Source organism: Spermophilus citellus (assembly GCF_964194105.1).
Source record: "Spermophilus citellus genome assembly, chromosome: 6".
Lineage (NCBI taxonomy): Eukaryota > Metazoa > Chordata > Mammalia > Rodentia > Sciuridae > Spermophilus > Spermophilus citellus.
In genome coordinates, this window is record NC_138187.1 from 17,547,246 (window position 1) to 17,567,405 (window position 20,160).

The following is a 20,160-nucleotide window of genomic DNA, read 5'->3' on the forward strand; positions in this document are numbered from 1 at the left end:
CAATTATGTGGGAGCCGTTATTTATTAAAGCAATTATCTGAGCCATTAAAGAGCTGCTTGTTTTTACAATGTTGTATAATGGCATAGAGGAGGATTAGAAAGATTTCTTATTCTCCAGTGTACATTGTCTTGAGCATTATCAAATTTAGAGACCATTGAGAGTCACGGGACTCTAATTTAGTATTTAGTCACCACTCTGAACAGATTTCCTATGTGATATACTTTCAAATTGTAGTTGAGTCTCCTTCAACTGTGAGCCTTTGTTCCTGGGTATGAAATGTATAGAGAAAGGTGAAATAGGTTGAACTACACTTTCAAGCTTAAAAGATAACATTCTTTAGAAAACTAAGAAAATGCCCAATATTTAAACATTAAGTGACATTGGGGGCTGACTGATCACTTTCAGATGTTTTCAGTGTGGAACTTGAATGTGTGTTTAATTTTTTGTGAACAGATTGATGACTCTTCTGCATCTATTTCTCTGGCCCAGCTTACAAAGGTATATATATATATATATATATATTCTTGAAAATATAAGTCTTTTTTCTATCATCGTTATTCTTTTATGTGGAACAATTTTTTTTATGGGTTGGGGGGAGGATGTATTTTTCGAAAGCATTGTACATTTTGCTATCCTGTAAAGAGTAGTTGCTGTTTTGAGAAGATAGGGGAGTTCTATATGAGCCTCAGCGTAATGTTGGAGTATTGTTCATCTTCAAGACAGAAGAAGTACATGAAGCTACACTTAATCATGCCCCTCCCACACATATATTGTTTAATTATACATTGGAAACTAACAAAGTTCTGGAGGAATTCCCTGGATTTGGCTGTAAATTATGTGGACTTTCTCTAAGCAGCCAAAACAGAAGATTTCCTTTACATGGACGATTGCGTGGCTATTTCTTGAATATTTGAATCAAACCCGTGAAGGTCAATATTTTAAATGTCATACATGAAGGTCAATATTATAAATGTTACAGTTGTTTTTTTTTTTTTTTAATGCTATAGGCTTGTAGTCTGTCTGCATTAGAAAAAGTTTTAAACAACCTAATTTGTTTGAACGCAGACTACATGAGTTGTGTAAGTGTATAAAGATGTTTGTAGGAGTATACCAGTGTGTATGTGTGGCAGAGGGACAAATTGTTACCTCCTGAAATCATTGTATATGGCATGTTTTGCGATGAAATTGCTTGCATTTTCTGCTCAACAATGTATATCTTTTGTTTGGAAAAGCACTAGTGATGGATTTTTTTTTTTTAACAACACATTTAGATTGCAAATTGTGCCTTAAAAAGGAATAGGTAGACTTTTTAGGGCCAAAAGGAAGTTGTCCGGTTTTCCAGAAATCCTTTTTTCCCTGCTATCAGAAATGTGAAACCAAATTTGGCAACCAAGATTAAAGAAAAGATGGATTTTCCATTAGTGCTTGTCCCTTTGTTATAGCTTATATCTTTTTCCCCTAAGATATATCCCCCCCACAAATGTCCAAGTACAAATAATTGCTTTTTAAGCTCCTAGGAAAATTAAACATTAAAATGAATGATTCTAAAACCATCTATTTTATCATTTTCTAATGCAAAGTGGGTTAGCATAGTTGACATCTTTAGCAGGTAATAGTTTACTGCTTTTATTCTTATGTACTACAAGGACCATATTTGAGTTTGGGTCTATTCCTACCATTGTTTCTTTGTGGGGAGGAGTTGGGGAGGTTTGGGGGATTCTTTCCTTTCTGCTTTCTTTCTTTTAAATTCTATTTGTAAAATAATGTTTGGGTTCAAACAAATTAGTTGTTAAACATCTGTAATCCAGTTTTCTGTAAATGTTGCTGCTGTTCTAAGCTCTGTTAATGTTAAGCATTCTTTGTATATAAAATTACAATAAAATGTTAAAACTGGTTGCTTGTTTTGTGGATGAATGTAAAGAAATCCATGAGTGGCTGATATGAGTGCTAGATGCTTGAAGATTGAAGTTATTAGAAATCACTCCCTTAGACCCTGCTTATATCTAGACTATTATATATAATTCCTTAAAGATGAATTTCATAAAATTTATCTGGAGAGTTGAATTTAAAATTATAGTAAATGCTTAATGCACATCCTTCATACTTAATTTGAAACTGACACCACTACCTAAAGAGCCTCTGGCTTTTAATTGCTGCATAATATGCTCAGCCATCTACCCCTTTCTTACCTCCATGTTGTAAGTGTGAATTAGCCTTAATGTTGTGACACTTGAAATATTTTTAATTTAAGAACATCAAGTGTTTCTCTTCTAATTTAGTCCTTACCTCATAGAGCAGTAGTATGTAAATCTTAATGTAAGGTACAAACAGGGTCTAAGGTTTGAGTGTCTCCAGAAAGACTTTCTTCAGCTCCCAGACACCCATACATCGTAGAATGACTTAAGGAATTCCCATTGCCTCTTCCAGGTTATATGTGTAAATAGCTGTTTTTATGCAAGGTTAGTTTAGATACTGCTCTTTACAGGATGAGTGGTGTTGTCTTTGGCTGTGTGGTCTTAAATGTGTTTCTAATGTGTGTGTCAAATAATTACCTGTTAAACAGACTGCCAATCTGGCTGAAGCCAATGCTTCTGAAGAAGATAAAATAAAAGCAATGATGTCGCAATCTGGCCATGAATACGACCCAATCAAGTAAGTTCATAAATACTTTATACTAATTGGAACTTAGGGGGTGAATTTTTCCCCCCAGTCAAAAACATTATTTTCTAAAAGACCTTTTGTACATGTAATCATTTTTTTTTTTTTTTCCCCTTTCAGTTACATGAAGAAACCTCTAGGTCCACCACCTCCATCTTATACCTGTTTCCGTTGTGGTAAACCTGGCCATTATATTAAGAATTGCCCAACCAATGGGGTAAGTCCAAAGTAGAAACTATAATTCATCTTTTTCTTAGAAGTATTGCTTAGTCATCTTGATTTTCTTGGTAAAATTGCTTTCTCTAATAAAATGGCAAATGAACTCAACCTCTGGTGCCAGATTTGCCAGTCTTCAAGTCTGGGTTCTGCCATTTAGTAGGTGAGTGAGCTTAGGCAAGTTCCTTGATCTCTCCAAGCCTATTTTTTCTTCTTCTAAATGGAGATAACAGTACTTACCTCACATGGCAATTGTAAGGATTAAATAAGATCACAAGTATGAAGTATTACAAATAAAAAGAAGTAGTAAGCACTGCATAATGTTAGCTAATTGTTAAATAAGGATGTCTGCTTTTTCTCCTTTCTCTTTTCCATCCAAATAGGATAAGAACTTTGAATCTGGTCCTAGGATTAAAAAAAGCACTGGAATTCCCAGAAGTTTTATGATGGAAGTGAAAGATCCTAACATGAAAGGCGCGATGCTTACCAACACTGGAAAATATGCAATACCAACCATAGATGCGTAAGTATACACATTAGGTATGACCTGTGGAGAAAGAGAGCACAGTCAGTCCTAGGGCATAGTGTTTGAATCTTGGGCTTGTAAATTAGCTACTTGGATTCCTTGGGTACTTTGTATACCAAGATCATTAGTCTCCACATGTTGCGTATCTGTGTTTTAAGATTGAAACGCTGCAGTCTGCTCCATCTAAAGCAAATTTCAAATGATTGGGGGATTTTTGTCATCAGTGAGTGCCACTTCCCTTGTAGTCTTCTAATTTTTTCTTTTTCTTTCATTCCCTGCTTTCTACCTCATTCACATACATATTCCCACGTTATCTTATATATGCTATTTGCATTCTGTAATTATTTTGAAAAATAAGCATAAGAAAGTTCTTCAGAATACTGAGGCAAATGTATTAACTGCCAAGCATCAACAAAATATTGACTAATAAGCGTGGATACACCTTGTAGTCTTAAGATTCTAAAGTAGGTTTATTTTATAAAATTAGTTCAAACCAGCAATAGCTTTAATAAAGCACCCTCATGCTTATTTTTAATGCATTTTTCAGTTTTGTTTTGTGAACCGGTTTCTAATGAAAGGAACAGATGTGAAAATCTAGTGATATGGTTAACTAGATGACTTTCCATTTTATCTCTCTTAATTATTTTAATCACCTTTTTGATTACCTTCAGTAGTTGTGAACTCACATAATATACATTCTATTAAGTGTTCCTCTGGACAGTGGATCTAGGTATTATGCCCTGAGCCCCCAGTTTTGGATTTAAGGTTATGTAATAAGATCTTGATTCTGTATTTGTAACAAGTCTTCCTTCCAGAAGATTAGGAAATTAAGAGAAAGATCTTTAGGACATGCCTTGAGAAACATTAGTTCATAGAATATATGTCCGTGTTCTCTCAATGACAAAAGGAAAATTAAAAAAAAAAACTCAGGAGCAACACAGTTTCCTCAAGTTTCATGCCATAAATATTGTTGAAGTGTAGTGAGCAGGTGGTGATGATGAGAATGGTTATGCTAGAGAATGATACTGAGAAGACCTAAGTGTTTTTTAACATGCTTCAAGATAAATACAGTGTTATAGTTCACAAATAAGAATTAGTGTTGGCCTGGGGCTGTAGCTCAGTGGCAGAGCGCTTACCTGGCACATGTGAAGCACTGGATTTGGTCCTTAGCACCACATAAAATAAACAAATAAAATAAAGACATGCTGTCCATTTACAACTACAAACAATTTTTTTTAATAATATTTTTTATATTCTTATACTCTCAACCCTGCTCACTTTCTCAACTTCACCCCCATCTATTTTTTCTTAGTCACCATCCTGTGTTGTTGTGGTTCATCTTAGAGCAGTCTGTTGTTACGCTGTTTATAATCCAGACACATTCCATAGATGCTTCCAAGCAGTGATAGGTTGAAATTGACGATTTTTATAGTCAATGAAGAGCAGACTGCTATATGTAAAATTTCTTAAAGAATAGAAGTTTGTGTTAGAGAAGTTAACATCGCCTGTGAACCTTTAACTAATACTTAATTTCATTGCTTTTTGAGTGTGGAAATATAAAAGCCCATTTGTGTCAGACACACAGCAACTGCTGGGGAGAGATGGGAGCCCAAATATTTTAAATGAAACTTTCACCCTCTCCACTAACACCACTGATAAGCAACTCAGATTCTTCTTCTGTTTCTTTTTCTATCCTCTGTTCTCCTCTTTTTTTTTTTTTCTTCTTTTCTTTTCTCTCTTTGGGCAGTGGGAGACTCCTCTTTCACAAATTGGGAACAATGGGGCATAAGCAAATTGATACTTATTTCTGGAATCGTGGTGATGTCTATGGAGCAACTGCAACACAAATAACACACCTAAGGTACCCTACTCCATACAGCTGAGATTCTTTCATTTTCAGCATTGAGATAAACACACTCTGTTCCTAATTGAAAATAGAAAAGATTTCTCTAGAAATTCCAATGTTTTACAAATTTAATTGCAGAGAGAATGGGGTTGTGGAAGCAGGTAGTGACAAGTCTGAGATTACCTCTCTCTTTATTTTAATGTATTTTATACCCAACATTTCTGTAAAAATGCATTTCTACAAAAAAAAAAAAAATGGATCCAGAATGTCTGACAAGGTGTTACTTCATATTTTTGTAACACATATTCTGATCATTTAAAATCATGTTTCTTAATTGATTGTAATCTCTTAAGATAATAATTATAGGTAGATCATTGGTCTGAAATTTCATTCTGACAATTAAATGTGTGCTGATGATATATTTTCCTTGAACTATCTCCCCTGATTTGTATAATGACAGTTCTAATTTTAATCTCACACCTTGTAGCATTCACTCTAATACCTTCACAGGTTTTGGAGACTGTTGGAATATGGAAAGTTTTTGTTAAATTCTCTGTTACGAAAATAGAACTTTATGGCACTGAAAGTGTTGCTTTACCTCTTTGGCCGTTAGTTTTTAGAGTTAAGGATTCTAAAATCCTTTTAGCTGCTTTTACAGCATTTTTAAATTTTTGTTGGGCTTATTAGAGTTTTGTGTTTCTTGTTTAGGAAGAGGATGTGCATTAACTGCTTTCTTATTTTGGAAGATACACTTGTCTAAACTAATTGGCATTGTACTGAATTATATGTTCCCATTATATTACAGTAAAACATGTAACATGAATAACTTTGCCTTTTAAACAATGTTAAAACACTAAAACCTTCTTTTACAGAGAAGCATATGCAATTGGGAAGAAAGAAAAACCACCGTTCTTACCAGAGGAACCATCTTCTTCCTCAGAAGAAGATGATCCTATCCCAGATGAGTTGTTGTGTCTCATCTGCAAAGATATTATGACTGATGCCGTTGTCATTCCCTGCTGTGGAAATAGTTATTGTGATGAATGTAAGAACTGCTGAACCCTTGAGGACATAGATTTTAGAGTATTTGTATATACTTTGAAAGATAATGTAGATAACCTTGTTATCTACATTTCATGTATTTTAATAAGTGCAATGTAGATAATAAGGGTTGACCAACAAGCATTTAATAGAAAGTTTTTTTTTCTTTGCCCTTTTAAATATTAGAATTGACCACCCCCTATACTGAGATTTTTTTAATTATAAAATTTTTGTTGTACATTTTACATGGTGTATAGAATCTGTAAAAGCTTTTTTACTTTAGGTAACTCTGGAAGTATTTTTAAATGGAACCAAGAATCCCTTTACTAGATTTGTGAATAATTTTCTGTTCTTTTTCTGAAAAGTGTAATTTGACCTTCTTCCTGTAAACTTATTACCCAAAATTGCAGTTGTGATTGGGTTTTTTTTTTTTTGTCGTCCCCACCCCCCAATCACTTATATTAGCACCTACTTTTTTCTGTACTTTACCCTAAGTTTATTCCTTTTTAACCAGAGAAGATGGTGTTATCTGGAAAGTTCACTGATCAGTCCTGCTGTAGGTTTTTTCATTCTAGAAATCGTTTTGGAATACAAATCTATTTTTAAGCCTTTTCATTAAAGACTAAGATCAAGAAGAAGTCGCTTAAAGGAAATTTGGAGACTGAGACAGGAGATCATGAATTTGAGACTCTGTCTTAAAATTAAAACTAAAAAGGATTTAGCTCAGAGGTAGTGTGTCCTGGTTTCAATTCCCAGTACTTCGAAAGAGAAAAAGAAGAGGTCACTCAGGATATGTTTGAGAATATATCAGTAAACTACTTTTTGAAGCATAGAGAATCTAAAGCTTAGTGTTGCTCCTACCTGCTGTGTGTTGTAGGTGTGTCTTCCTGTTTTTTAAAATTCTGTATTTTTATGATGCATTTTCAAATATTAAACCATATAAAGTGGGTTTTTTAATTAATTTATTTATTATTTCTTTTGGTACTGGGGATTGAACCCAGGGGTGCTTTACCACTGAGCTACATCCTCTGCCCTTTTTATTTTTTATTTTGAAAAAGGGTCCTGCTAAGTGGCTTAGAGGCAAGCCTCAAATTTCTGATCTTCCTGCCTCAGCCTCCCGAGTTGCTGGGATTATGGCATGTGCCCACTGCTCCCACCAACCATGTATAGTTTTTATCCCTCAGGACTCATTTCTATTTTTTCCTACAATATTCTAATTACCAAACAAAGAATAGTATTTAGGAAATAATGCCCTTTTTCCCTATTCAGACTTTACTTTAAAGTAAGTCAGGTGAGAGAAAAACATAGCAGAAGAGTGCTGTGAGAATGAGAGATTTTACTTGTTTCTTAATCTAAGAAGTGATTGATTTTGTGTGTTTGAAAAACAGTAATTAACTGAGCAGATGTAAGCCCTCTTTTTTGTAAGTCATTCTCTAAACACCAAGTTCGTGCTATACCTTTATTAATATTTAAAATCTTATACACAGGCATAAGAACAGCACTCCTAGAGTCAGATGAACATACATGTCCAACATGCCATCAAAACGATGTCTCTCCCGATGCTTTGATTGCCAATAAGTTTTTACGACAGGTAAGTTAAATTTTTTATGAAAAGAGATTTTTTTAAAAGTTTCTAATTAACTATTTCCTGAGTGAATACCACATTACATATTTTTATGTTTGATATTGATAGGCTGTTAATAATTTCAAAAATGAAACTGGCTATACCAAAAGATTAAGAAAGCAATTACCTCCACCACCACCTCCAATTCCACCTCCAAGACCCCTCATTCAGCGGAACCTGCAACCTTTGATGAGATCTCCAATATCAAGACAGCAAGATCCTCTGATGATTCCAGTGACATCATCATCAACTCACCCAGCTCCCTCTATATCTTCATTAACTGCTAATCCGTCTTCCTTGGCCCCTCCTGTGCCTGGAAATCCATCTTCTACCCCAGCTCCTGTACCTGATATAACTGCAACAGTATCCATATCAGTCCATTCAGAAAAATCAGATGGACCTTTCCGGTAAGTTTTATGGATTTCTCATTGTTAGAAAACGAATGAGATAAATGATGTAGTGTTTTGTTGTATGGCTTTAATCATTCTAGAGGTCCGCTGTGTTCAGTAAGTTTAGATGACTTGTAAGAAATGACTTGAGTCTTATGGAGCAAGAGGCAAATGAAGGTGATTCATTGGCAAATGATAATTAAGCATCCCACAGTCAAATACCACCACACAAGTTGCCAGTGACCCCTTTAAATGTTGGCTCATAGAACAGTTCTGTACTTCAGAAGTAAGAGAAGTCACTTTATAATGGTCATAATGATGATATTAAGAAAGAGTAGATTTGAGCAGAACTTCTTACCATGCCGGTAGTAGAAAAGAGGACTTAAGGCGCACTGATGGAAATAGAGAGGTCACGAATAATAATTATTTTGGAGCATAATTACATAGCAAATTAGTGAAAACTGATTTAAATCCTACTACTTCAAAAATGTAAAGGACTATGACCATGTATCTAATAGCTCCATAGCATTCTTTTAGAAAAAAACCAACCAGCAATAGAGGGAAAATGTTGAGTGCAGGGGGGTACTTGCTGTAATCCTAGTTACCTTGAAATCTAAGGCAGGAGGATTGTAAGTTCAGAGCCAGCCCTGGCAACCTAGTGAGACCCTATCTCCAAAAGGGCTGGGGATATAGCTCAGTGGTAAAAATCCAGCACCCCTAGATTTAATCCTCAGTTTTTAAAAAGAATTTTTTTTTCCCTGAAAAACAGCTTTTTAAAAATGTGTCAGGGGTCTGTTTCAGATATACTGACGAAATCTTTAGGGAGTCTCTCGTGCATGTATATTTAAGGAATTCCACTGATCTGGTTTCTTTTTTGGCCTTTTCTTTGCTTGAATAGTGGTAATAAAGCCCAGAGAGTTCTGGATACGCTTTCAGTTTAGTAGCAGAACTAGAACTAAAGCCTGCTGTTATAGTACCATGTTCTTTTTTGTCCTCATAGCCCACACTTTGACGTTCTTTATAAGTTTGACTCCTCTTTTTTGTACTAGAGGTTGAAGCCAAGGGTACTTAACCACTGAGCCACATACTCAGCCTTTTTTTTTTTTAAATTTTGAGACAGGGTCTTACCAAGTTGCTGAGGCTGGCTTTGAACTTTTCCATCCTCCTGCCTCATTCCCAAGCCACTGGGATTACTGGCACGGGCCACTGTGCCTGGCTGCAGTTTTCCTCTTGCAGTCACTTTCTTTCATACCGTATCATGTCTTAAGGAAGCTCCTCTTTTTTTTGCCTTCACTTAATGTATGAAGAACTCTCCAGAGGTTCAGTCCTCATTCTCACTTTCCTCAGAATTTTTCCTCATGTTTGACTTAATTCATTTTAAGGCAGGTGGTAGATAAACAGTGACACTTGTTATCTTTATTCTTAATCCTTCATATCTGAAACTTTTTAAAATATTTTTTTGATTGTTGATGTGCCTTTATTTTTTATTTGTTTATATGTGGTGCTAAGGATCGAACCTGGTGCCTCACACATGCCAGGCAAGTGCTCTGCCACTGAGCCCCAGCCCCAGCCCCCTGAAGACCTTTTAATGTATTACGAATTATATTGTTTTCTAGGGATTCTGATAATAAAATATTGCCAGCTGCAGCCCTTGCATCAGAACACCCAAAGGGCACCTCCTCAATTGCAATTACTGCTCTTATGGAAGAAAAGGTAAATTTTACTGGCTTTTAAATTTAGTCTTTATAGTAGGGTTTTTTGTTTTAATTTTGTTTTAGCCAATCCTTTCTTTTTAAACTTTTTCTTTATTTTAAAGGGTTACCAGGTGCCTGTCCTTGGAACCCCATCTTTGCTTGGACAGTCACTACTACACGGACAGTTGATCCCCACAACTGGTGAGTAAAATTATTTTAATTTGGACTTTTCCCCTTTAAAAGATGATTTTAGTTTTACTTAACATACAATTTTATATTTACTCACTGGATTCTTTTGTTTGTTTGTTTGTTTGTTTCCAAGGTCCGGTAAGAATAAATGCTGCTCGTCCAGGTGGTGGCCGTCCAGGCTGGGAACAGTAAGTATATGTAAAAATTAAATTCAAGATAATGGCTCTTGGATTAAATAATGGAAACTACAACTAAGCGTTATGTTGCTGCATACTTTTTATCGTATGGAAGATTCAAATAGGTTTTATGTCAGGTGTCACAAATTCAAGCTTACATGAGGAATTATTTTCCAAAAGAATGTATAGTGATCCTTGAACAACTTGCAGTTGTGGGGCACTGACCTGACTTTCACATAGTTGAAAATCCACACATAACTTTTAAAAAAACTTCTTATAAGATTCGTATGTTTTATGGTAAATGATATAAGAGACATTGTTTACATATAGTATTATGCATTTAGGACTCACTTTTTATTTAAAATTTCTTCTTGGGCAATGCAAGTTGTCTGCAAGTTTTTTTCAAATTGTCGCAAATTTCCTTTCCCCCCCAAAAAAAAATCCATATATAAATGGACTCATGCATTTAAAACCCAAGTTATTCAAGGGTCACCTGTAATTTTTCCACTATAGTAAAATACAAAATCAAATTCTTTTTGCTTTCATGGCTTAACAAATGGGGGTCACTACTCAGTGAGTAGATAAAAATTACTTGAAAACCTATTTTAAATATGGAATCACTTGTTTCTCTAAAAATTCAAACTGTTCTTTGTCTATTTTTTTGTTTCTAAACTTGATCAAAATTTAAGTAAATAAATACATATTAAGATTAAAGCTTACCAAGCACAAAATTCCTTTTTTTTTAATAGTATCTGTGTTAAAAAAAAAATCTTACTACAGATTAAAATCTACAAAATGTGATTTTTTTTCCCCTGCCCTGAAAGGCACAGACCTTTGATGTTTGTGTGGACTGTTCTATGGCATTAAAAGTCACATTTATTTAATCTTTATAATTTCATTTTGTGAGACTTAAATTCTAGATCTTTGATCTTTGAAAGATAAACCAAATTTCTCTTAGTGAAAATATTCTGTTTGAGAAACTAGCAGAGTTTATCGGTAGAAAGAACATAGGATTTTAGAGTCAGGTAGGCCTAGGTTTAAGTCCTAGTTCCTCCATTGCCAATTACTTGATCATGAGCATGTGGTTTTACTCCTCAAGTCTCAGCTTCCTCATTTGTAGAGTTTAACGTGAAGTGTCTGCATAGTGTGTTGCAGGCATAAGGGTTCTTTTCCTTTTCTATAAAAAGTTTATAGAGTAATTTGTAGAATATTAAGATAAATAATGTATTCTCTATTGTTTTAATTAATCAGAAAAATAAGTTAATTTTGAGTAAATGTAATATTTGCTCAGATCTCTGGAACAAGTTTAAAAATCAGGGAGTAAGAAAAATCTTTTTAGAATAGTTAAAATAGATGCCTTAAAATCTACGCACTAAAAGGTTGTGTATTATCTTCATGGAAAAATCTTGAGCCTTTTTTTATCTTTCTTTTACATACAGTTCCAATAAGCTTGGATATCTAGTTTCCCCACCACAGCAAATTAGAAGAGGAGAGAGAAGCTGCTACAGGTAGGCATGCTAAATATTAGAGTAACAGTAATCTTATGACATACTGAAAAATAAACAAAGAAATTAAGCTCAGCAACAGCAGGAGAAAGGAGGGGAGGTCATTTGTTTTATGCTCTTCTCTTTTTTAAATCTTCAATAGTTGTCCTTAAGAAACCTAGAAAAGCACAGATTTACATTTAGTATTTTAAATGATGGCTTTTAAGGGTATATCCTTTATACTCTTTCCCAGTGATTACTTTTTCCTGTCAGCACAACAGAATGCTGGTGATGAAAGTTAACTTACTCAGCTCTCAAGTGTAATGAATTACATTGTTTGTCTTTTAAACTCACCTGCCCTTCTCTTTTCCAAAAAAATAGGGTAAGGAACTTTTTATGGGCTCTTGTCCCAAACAATTCACAAGCAGTGTTTCTAAGTAAGCCATAGATCTTCCACCTAGGTCATAGTTGTCCAGGAGAAAAGAGTCTTCAAAATTTTATCAAAAGAACACTAAAGGGGGCTGGAGTTGTAGTTCAGTGGTAGAGCACTTGCCTCAAAAGCTTAAGGCACTGGGTTCAATCCTTAGCACCACATAAAAATAAATAAATAAAAATAAAGATGTCCATCTACAACTAAAAAAAAAATTTTTTTTTAAACACTAAAGGTATTTTCTAGTGCTCCACTGAGAACTGTTAAGCTTATGAAAGTTCCTATTTTTTTTACTAGATCACAAGTTAAGAGAAGGTAATAGTTACTAATTCCTGACTGTGACAAAAGGCTTAAAATCTAAACCCCTTCTGCTTGTGTTGCCATAATGTAAAGAACTTTTAGTTTTACAAAAAAAGCCCACTCGGTTTCTTTGATGAGGCACAATTTAGAAACTTTAGCTAGCACTATTTGTACTTAATCCTTTGAGAGAAAACGGTGGGATTTTCAGTTGTTGATGGGATTTTTTTCCAGTTCTTAATTATAAGTGTTAGAGCTGATATTTATTCTATTTTGTATGGCCTTGACCCCCGTCTTCCCTCAAAAAGGTTGCAGGAAAAGTGGTTTTTTTTTTGTTTGTTTTGTTTTTGTTTTTCATTTAAACTTTTGGTCTTGGAAGACATTATGGCGAAAACTGGGTCATAGCTAATCAGTTCTTCAAAAGATACATTAGGAAGTAATAGGTGATAATTAGTGAAGTAATAACCAATCTAAACTTCACAAAAGGTAATTTTAAATATATCTCCATATAAAAAATGTCCCATAAACTTTTCATTGAAATTCCTAAGTAGCCTTAAAAATCATGATTTTGTTTAGAGTTGCTTTTTTTTTTTTTTTTTTTTTTGAGATGGGGAAATGGGGTCTTGCTATGTTGCCCAGGCTGTTCTCAAATTCTGGGCAAAGAGATCCTCCCACCTCAGCCTCCCAGGTAGCTGGGACTAAAACCATTGCACCTGCTTTTATAGAGTTATATTTACAAATAAGTGGTATCACTGTTTCTATGCTAATTGAACAGTTAATTCTATTCAGTTGTTTGTACATTTGAAAATGATTATGGCTAGGAAAAGATAAGTTTATCTTTACTTATCAGATGAATTTAAAGGAATAATATCTTGGAATTTATTTCTCCAGAAGTATAAACCGTGGGCGGCATCACAGCGAAAGATCACAGAGAACTCAAGGCCCATCATTACCAGCAACTCCAGTCTTTGTACCTGTTCCACCACCTCCTTTGTATCCACCTCCTCCCCACACACTTCCTCTCCCTCCAGGTGTTCCTCCCCCACAGTTTTCTCCTCAATTTCCTCCTGGCCAGCCACCACCTGCTGGGTATAGTGTCCCTCCTCCAGGGTTTCCTCCAGCTCCTGCCAATTTATCTACACCTTGGGTATCATCAGGAGTTCAGACAGCTCATTCAAATACCATCCCAACAACACAAGCACCACCTTTGTCCAGGGAGGAGTTCTATAGAGAACAACGCCGATTAAAAGAAGAGTAAGTATTTTAATTTGAAATTATTATGTAAACTTTTTTCCATTTTCTTATATAACATTAAATAGGTGTCTTTGGAAACATTTTCCAGTGTTTCCAGTTAGTACAAGAAAATTCACCTAAAGTTTAAACCAAACCATACAAGCAACTTTATCAGGGATTCCTAGTTATTTGTAGTTTTAAAGTAGAAAACTAATGGCAATTTCATTCATTTCATTCATGATCTAATTACATTTGTCTTGTTAGTTTTCTTAAATGGTTTTTGTTAACTTTCACTCTTTAACTTTATTTTACTAGGGAAAAGAAAAAGTCCAAGCTAGATGAGTTTACAAATGATTTTGCTAAGGAATTGATGGAATACAAAAAGATTCAAAAGGAGCGTAGGCGCTCATTTTCCAGGTTAGTGTTTTGCAAGCCTTCACAACAGAATTACAAATGGGACTTTGAATATCCAGGGATTAGCTATGGATATAAACAACATTGCACTTATGAATTTTTTTCTGATTCGGTCTAGGTTTATAGAAATGGAGATGTAACCTATTTCCCAATATCTGTTTATTGAAATAATGTCTCAATGTAAATTCTATTGTGTAGAACTAGCAGTTATGGGGATTAAATTGCCCTTGTCCCTTGAAGTTATTTGCAGTGTAAAATAATTGGGAAATGTTTATGGAAGGAAAGAATTAGGGAAATTACCAAAGAATATATCTGAGGACCCTTTTACCATAAGGCTACAGCTTCTTGCTGGAACATTAACCTGTGTAATTGTAAAGTAGTAGTAGAACACAAAGTGCTGTATTGATAGAAAAACTGAATTAGAAAAATTCCCTACAAGTTTGCTTTAAAGATTTTTCTTAGCCTCACACTTAAAATGTGGTTCCTTTAAAGTTAGATTGTTGGCTAGTATAGGACAAAAGATGGACTCCTACTTTTAAATAATTAGATAGGAAGTGAAATTCAAATATGATTGGCATTTTGTTTAATGTTAATAAGCTCATATAACTCACGGTACATTAATGCACTCCACTCTAGTTGTTAAGACTTCACTTTTGTTTTATAACAAATGATTGCTCTGCTTTGTGAATTTTATTCCATTCCAATAGAGGTCACTGTGCCTCTTTAATCACCTAAGGTGAAACTTGATATTAACAAAGATGAAACCGTGAGAAGAGAATGCTAGAATATTAGAGTCTGTATTCTATTTTGAATATATTTCTCAACTATCAATTATTGTTTTGTTTTTGTTTTTAGGTCTAAATCTCCCTATAGTGGTTCATCATATTCAAGAAGTTCATATACATATTCTAAATCAAGATCTGGCTCAACACGTTCTCGCTCTTACTCTCGTTCATTCAGCCGCTCACATTCTCGATCCTATTCACGATCACCTCCATATCCTAGAAGAGGCAGAGGCAAGAGTCGCAATTACCGTTCCCGGTCTAGATCTCATGGCTATCATCGGTCTAGGTCAAGGTCACCCCCATATAGACGCTACCACTCAAGATCAAGATCTCCTCAAGCATTTAGGGGACAGTCTCCCAATAAGCGCAATGTACCTCAAGGAGAAACAGAACGTGAATATTTTAATAGATACAGAGAAGTTCCACCACCTTATGACATAAAAGCATATTATGGGAGGAATGTTGATTTTAGAGACCCATTTGAAAAAGAACGTTACCGAGAATGGGAGAGAAAATACAGAGAGTGGTATGAAAAATACTACAAAGGTTATGCTGCTGGAGCACAGCCTAGACCCTCAGCAAATAGAGAGAATTTTTCCCCAGAGAGATTTTTACCACTTAATATCAGGAATTCACCCTTCACAAGAGGTCGCAGAGAAGATTACGTTGGTGGACAGAGTCATAGAAGTCGAAATATAGGTGGCAACTATCCAGAAAAGCTCTCAGCAAGAGACACTCACAATCAGAAGGATAATACAAAGTCAAAAGAGAAGGAGGGTGAAAATGCTCCAGGAGATGGCAAAGGAAATAAGCATAAGAAACATCGAAAAAGAAGGAAGGGGGAAGAGAGTGAAGGTTTTCTGAACCCAGAATTATTAGAGACTTCTAGGAAATCAAGAGAACCTTCAGGTGTTGAAGAAAATAAAACAGACTCATTGTTTGTTCTCCCAAGTAGAGATGATGCTACACCTGTTAGGGATGAACCAATGGATGCAGAATCCATCACTTTCAAATCAGTGTCTGAAAAAGACAAGAGGGAAAAAGATAAACCAAAAACAAAAGGTGACAAGACCAAACGGAAAAATGATGGATCTGCTGTGTCCAAAAAAGAAAATGTCACAAAGCCTGCTAAAGGACCCCAAGATAAAATAGATGGAGAGCGTGAAAAATCTCCTCGGTCTGAACCTCCACTTAAAAAAGCCAAAGAGGAGACTCCAAAGACTGACAGTACTAAGTCATCATCTTCCTCTCAGAAAGATGAAAAGATCATTGGTACCCCCAGAAAAGCTCACTCGAAATCAACTAAAGAACACCAGGAAACAAAACCAGTCAAAGAGGAAAAGGTGAAAAAGGACTATTCCAAAGATGTCAAGTCAGAAAAACTAACCAATAAGGAAGAAAAGGCCAAGAAACCTACTGAGAAAAACAAACCACCTGATAGTAAGGGAGAGAAAAGGAAAAGAAAGACTGAAGAAAAAGGAGCAGAGAAAGATTTTGAATCTTCTTCAGTGAAAATCTCTAAACTCGAAGTAACCGAAATAGTGAAACCATCACCAAAGCGCAAAATGGAACCTGATATTGAAAAATTGGATAGGACCCCGGAAAAGGACAAAACGTCTTCATCAGCTGCCCCAGCCAAAAAAATCAAGCTCAACCGAGAAACTGGGAAGAAAATTGGAAGCACAGAAAATATAGCTAGTACAAAAGAGCCCTCCGAAAAGTTGGAGTCCACATCTAGCAAAGTTAAACAGGAAAAGGGCAAAGGAAAGGTCAAACGAAAAGTAACTGGAACTGAAGGATCCAGCTCAACTCTAGTGGATTATGCCAGGTATTATGGGAAGGTGGGAGCAGCTGTCCATCTCAGGAAATCACCCTGGAATTTTATCCATGTTTAAAAGTGTGTTTGATAACAATGTGTGCCTAAAATGGGAATTAGGCTGGCTTACTCTTTCATTATCTTAAATGGAGGGGGGGGTCGTATTATTAAAGATAAGGTTTCAAGAAGATTTGGGTGGTTGAACCACATTTGTTTTTAAACATTTGTGTATTAGAGCAAAATAATTTAGCTTTTTAAAGTTTTAAAGGACATTTATCATTAGTTCAAGTTAGCATTTTGGTATTTGTCAGTTTTATAATTGGTAGAACATCCTTCCTTAATTAAAATTGTTTCTTTTCTTTTTAGTACGAGCTCAACTGGAGGCAGTCCTGTGCGGAAATCTGAAGAGAAAACAGATACAAAGAGAACTGTCATTAAAACCATGGAAGAATATAATAATGACAATACTACTCCTGCCGAAGATGTTATTATTATGATCCAGGTTCCTCAGTCCAAATGGGATAAAGATGACTTTGAATCTGAAGAAGAAGATGTTAAATCCACACAGCCTGTACCAAGTGTAGGAAAACCTGCCAGTGTTATAAAGAATGTTAGTACTAAGCCATCAAATACAGTCAAATACACAGAGAAAGAAAGTGAGCCATCAGAGAAAATTCAGAAACTCACCAAAGAGGTGAGCCATGAGATTACACAGCATGAAGTCAAAAGTTCAAAAAACTCTTCATCTAGTGAAAAGGGGAAAACCAAAGATCGAGATCATTCAGTGTTAGAAAAAGAAAACCCTGAAAAAAGGAAGAACAGCACTCAACCAGAGAAAGATAGTAATTTGGACCGTCTGAATGAACAAGGAAATTTTAAAAGTCTGTCTCAATCTTCCAAAGAGACTAGAGCTTCAGAAAAGCATGATTCCATTCGTGGTTCCTCAAATAAAGACTTCACTCCCAACAGAGACAAAAAAACTGACTATGACAACAGAGAGTACTCAAGTTCCAAACGTAGAGATGAAAGAAATGAATTAACAAGAAGAAAAGACTCTCCTCCTCGGAGTAAAGATTCTGCATCTGGGCAGAAAAATAAGCCAAGGGAGGAGAGAGAGTTGCCTAAGAAAGGAACAGGAGATTCCAAAAAAAGTAATTCTAGTCCACCAAGAGAGAAAAAGCCTCATGATCAGAAAACCTCCTATGATACTAAGCGCCCAAGTGAAGAGACAAAATCTGTAGATAAAAATCCTGGTAAGGATCGAGAGAAGCATGTGTTAGAGGCACGGAACAATAAAGAGCCAAATAATAGTAAATTACTTTATGTACTTAACCCACCAGACCCACAGATTGAAAAAGAACCAGTTACTGGACAGATTGACAAGAATGCTATCAAGCCTAAACCCCAGTTAAGTCATTCCTCCAGACTGTCCTCTGACTTAACTAGAGAGACTGATGAAGCTGCTTTTGAACCAGACTATAATGAAAGTGACAGTGAAAGTAATGTATCTGTGAAAGAAGAAGAAACTTCTGGAAACATTTCTAAGGAGCTGAAAGATAAAATGATGGAGAAAGCAAAAGAGAGCCTGGACACAGCAGCAGTCCCCCAGGTGGGCGTAAGCAGGAGCCAGAGTCAAAGTAGCCCTAGTGTTAGTCCAAGTAGAAGTCACAGCCCTTCTGGAAGCCAGACCCGAAGCCACAGTAGCAGTGCCAGCTCAGCTGAAAGTCAGGATAGCAAGAAGAAGAAGAAAAAGAAGGAAAAGAAAAAGCACAAGAAACATAAAAAGCATAAGAAGCATAAGAAGCATGCAGGCACTGAATTAGAGTTGGAAAAAAGCCAGAAACACAAACACAAGAAAAAGAAGTCAAAGAAAAGCAAAGACAAAGAAAAGGAGAAGGAGAAAGATGACCAAAAAGTGAAATCTGTCACTGTGTAGGAGGACAGATTATTTTTAACTGACTTAATTACTAAGTCATCTGTATTAAATTTTGTTATAATGTAAAGAGATTCAAGCCTTGTAAATAATGACATGGAAGACCCTGTGCTGCACTTAAAATATTGCTGCTTGATTATTTGATTTTTACATCAGAGCTTTATAACACGAACTTTTGTACAGAACTGTGAGTGTGTGACCATGTAACATGAGAGGTTTTGCTAGGGCCTATTATTTTTAACCACCATTAATTAGTTGGGGTGGAGTTTACTGTACTGTGAAATTTTCACATTTGAATTTTTTTAATTGCCTGGCAAACGCTGATATAAGTTCTAAATATCAGCAGAATGATTTGCTGAATTCATTACAACCCCGTTATGTCACTTTTTGATTACAATAAAAGTTTTCAGTAAACTTTTCAAATGTTGGATATTCGAATTATTTAAAGAAAACAGTATGGTTTCTCTTCCCTTTCCCTATTCAAAACATCTTTTGAGCCTTTAGGCTGAATTGGATGTTTAAAATTTAATTTGGCACGTTGGAGATACAAAGGTGGGCTGGAAATAGGTCAGGTCAGGTCATTTGGCAATATGGTTGAATAAATCTAGGGGATCTTGACTACAGTAAATAGAAGCTTCATTTCTTAAAAGGTTTGGGTTTACAACTTGGAGACAAGGAAGTGTGATTTATGACCGGAAGACTTTTCTTGAAATTTTGATAAGTTAGTATTAAATCTCTTGTAAAGGAGAATGCAGGTAAACCTGTGAGCATCTGTGGCCTGCCCCGTCTACCCAGTTGATAAGAGCAAACAGTAAGTACTAGATAAGACTGTGGTGGGTTATTGCTTTATTGCTGTGGTTTAGGAAGAATACTGTGAACAACGAAAAGGATCTAGGAAATGTACATAGGAGTTGTACTTAAGAAACACGTAAATGGGGATTATGTTCATCTTCATTTAGAAAAAATGGAGAACACTTGTGGTCTGGTGATTCTGGAGGGCTTTGGTGGTTGAAGACAAGGCTTTATATAAGCAACAAGCTGCTGCCTTGCTCTGATTAAAAGCATTTCCAGACTCGGCCAGGTACACCACACTGTCTGCTGCTGTTGATGCGTGATTTTAAATGGCATACAGATAAACTTTTCTGAATGTAAGTGTGCATTTAGTGAAGCATTTTAAAATATTGACTTAAAATTTGTACACAAGCACTGTAATCATGAAAGCCATTTAGGACTGAGAAATTTGGAAAGTATACTCTAGTAGCAATCAGATTTCTTTAAATTGACTGTGTATGTGTCTCCTTCACAGCAACAAGTGTGAGCTCAAAAGATATGTGTCTGGTTTATGTTCCAAAAACCATTCTATGGACATAGTAATCAATAAATGTTTTAAATAATAAGATTACATAAT

General features: G+C 35.4%; 1 protein-coding gene across 4 annotated transcripts in view; it reads left to right on the top strand.

Moving 5' to 3' along the window:
- RBBP6 (RB binding protein 6, ubiquitin ligase) overlaps positions 1 to 19,215 on the top strand; it is a 31,390-nt gene extending 12,175 nt beyond the window's left edge. Inside the window, exons 4-19 of one of the 4 annotated variants that reach the window (XM_081298395.1) lie at positions 455 to 499; positions 2,565 to 2,653; positions 2,780 to 2,876; positions 3,259 to 3,398; positions 5,149 to 5,262; positions 6,120 to 6,292; positions 7,776 to 7,879; positions 7,982 to 8,319; positions 9,918 to 10,014; positions 10,118 to 10,196; positions 10,318 to 10,372; positions 11,800 to 11,868; positions 13,463 to 13,825; positions 14,120 to 14,221; positions 15,074 to 16,831; positions 17,186 to 19,215. In XM_081298395.1, coding sequence (XP_081154521.1) covers positions 455 to 499; positions 2,565 to 2,653; positions 2,780 to 2,876; positions 3,259 to 3,398; positions 5,149 to 5,262; positions 6,120 to 6,292; positions 7,776 to 7,879; positions 7,982 to 8,319; positions 9,918 to 10,014; positions 10,118 to 10,196; positions 10,318 to 10,372; positions 11,800 to 11,868; positions 13,463 to 13,825; positions 14,120 to 14,221; positions 15,074 to 16,831; positions 17,186 to 18,755 — 5,193 coding nt within the window. In that variant the 3' untranslated portion in view covers positions 18,756 to 19,215. The remainder of the gene's footprint in view (positions 1 to 454; positions 500 to 2,564; positions 2,654 to 2,779; positions 2,877 to 3,258; positions 3,399 to 5,148; positions 5,263 to 6,119; positions 6,293 to 7,775; positions 7,880 to 7,981; positions 8,320 to 9,917; positions 10,015 to 10,117; positions 10,197 to 10,317; positions 10,373 to 11,799; positions 11,869 to 13,462; positions 13,826 to 14,119; positions 14,222 to 15,073; positions 16,832 to 17,185) is intronic. The other 3 variants (XM_081298396.1, XM_081298397.1, XM_081298398.1) reach the window with 3 other exon arrangements.
- Positions 19,216 to 20,160: the final 945 nt, after the last annotated feature.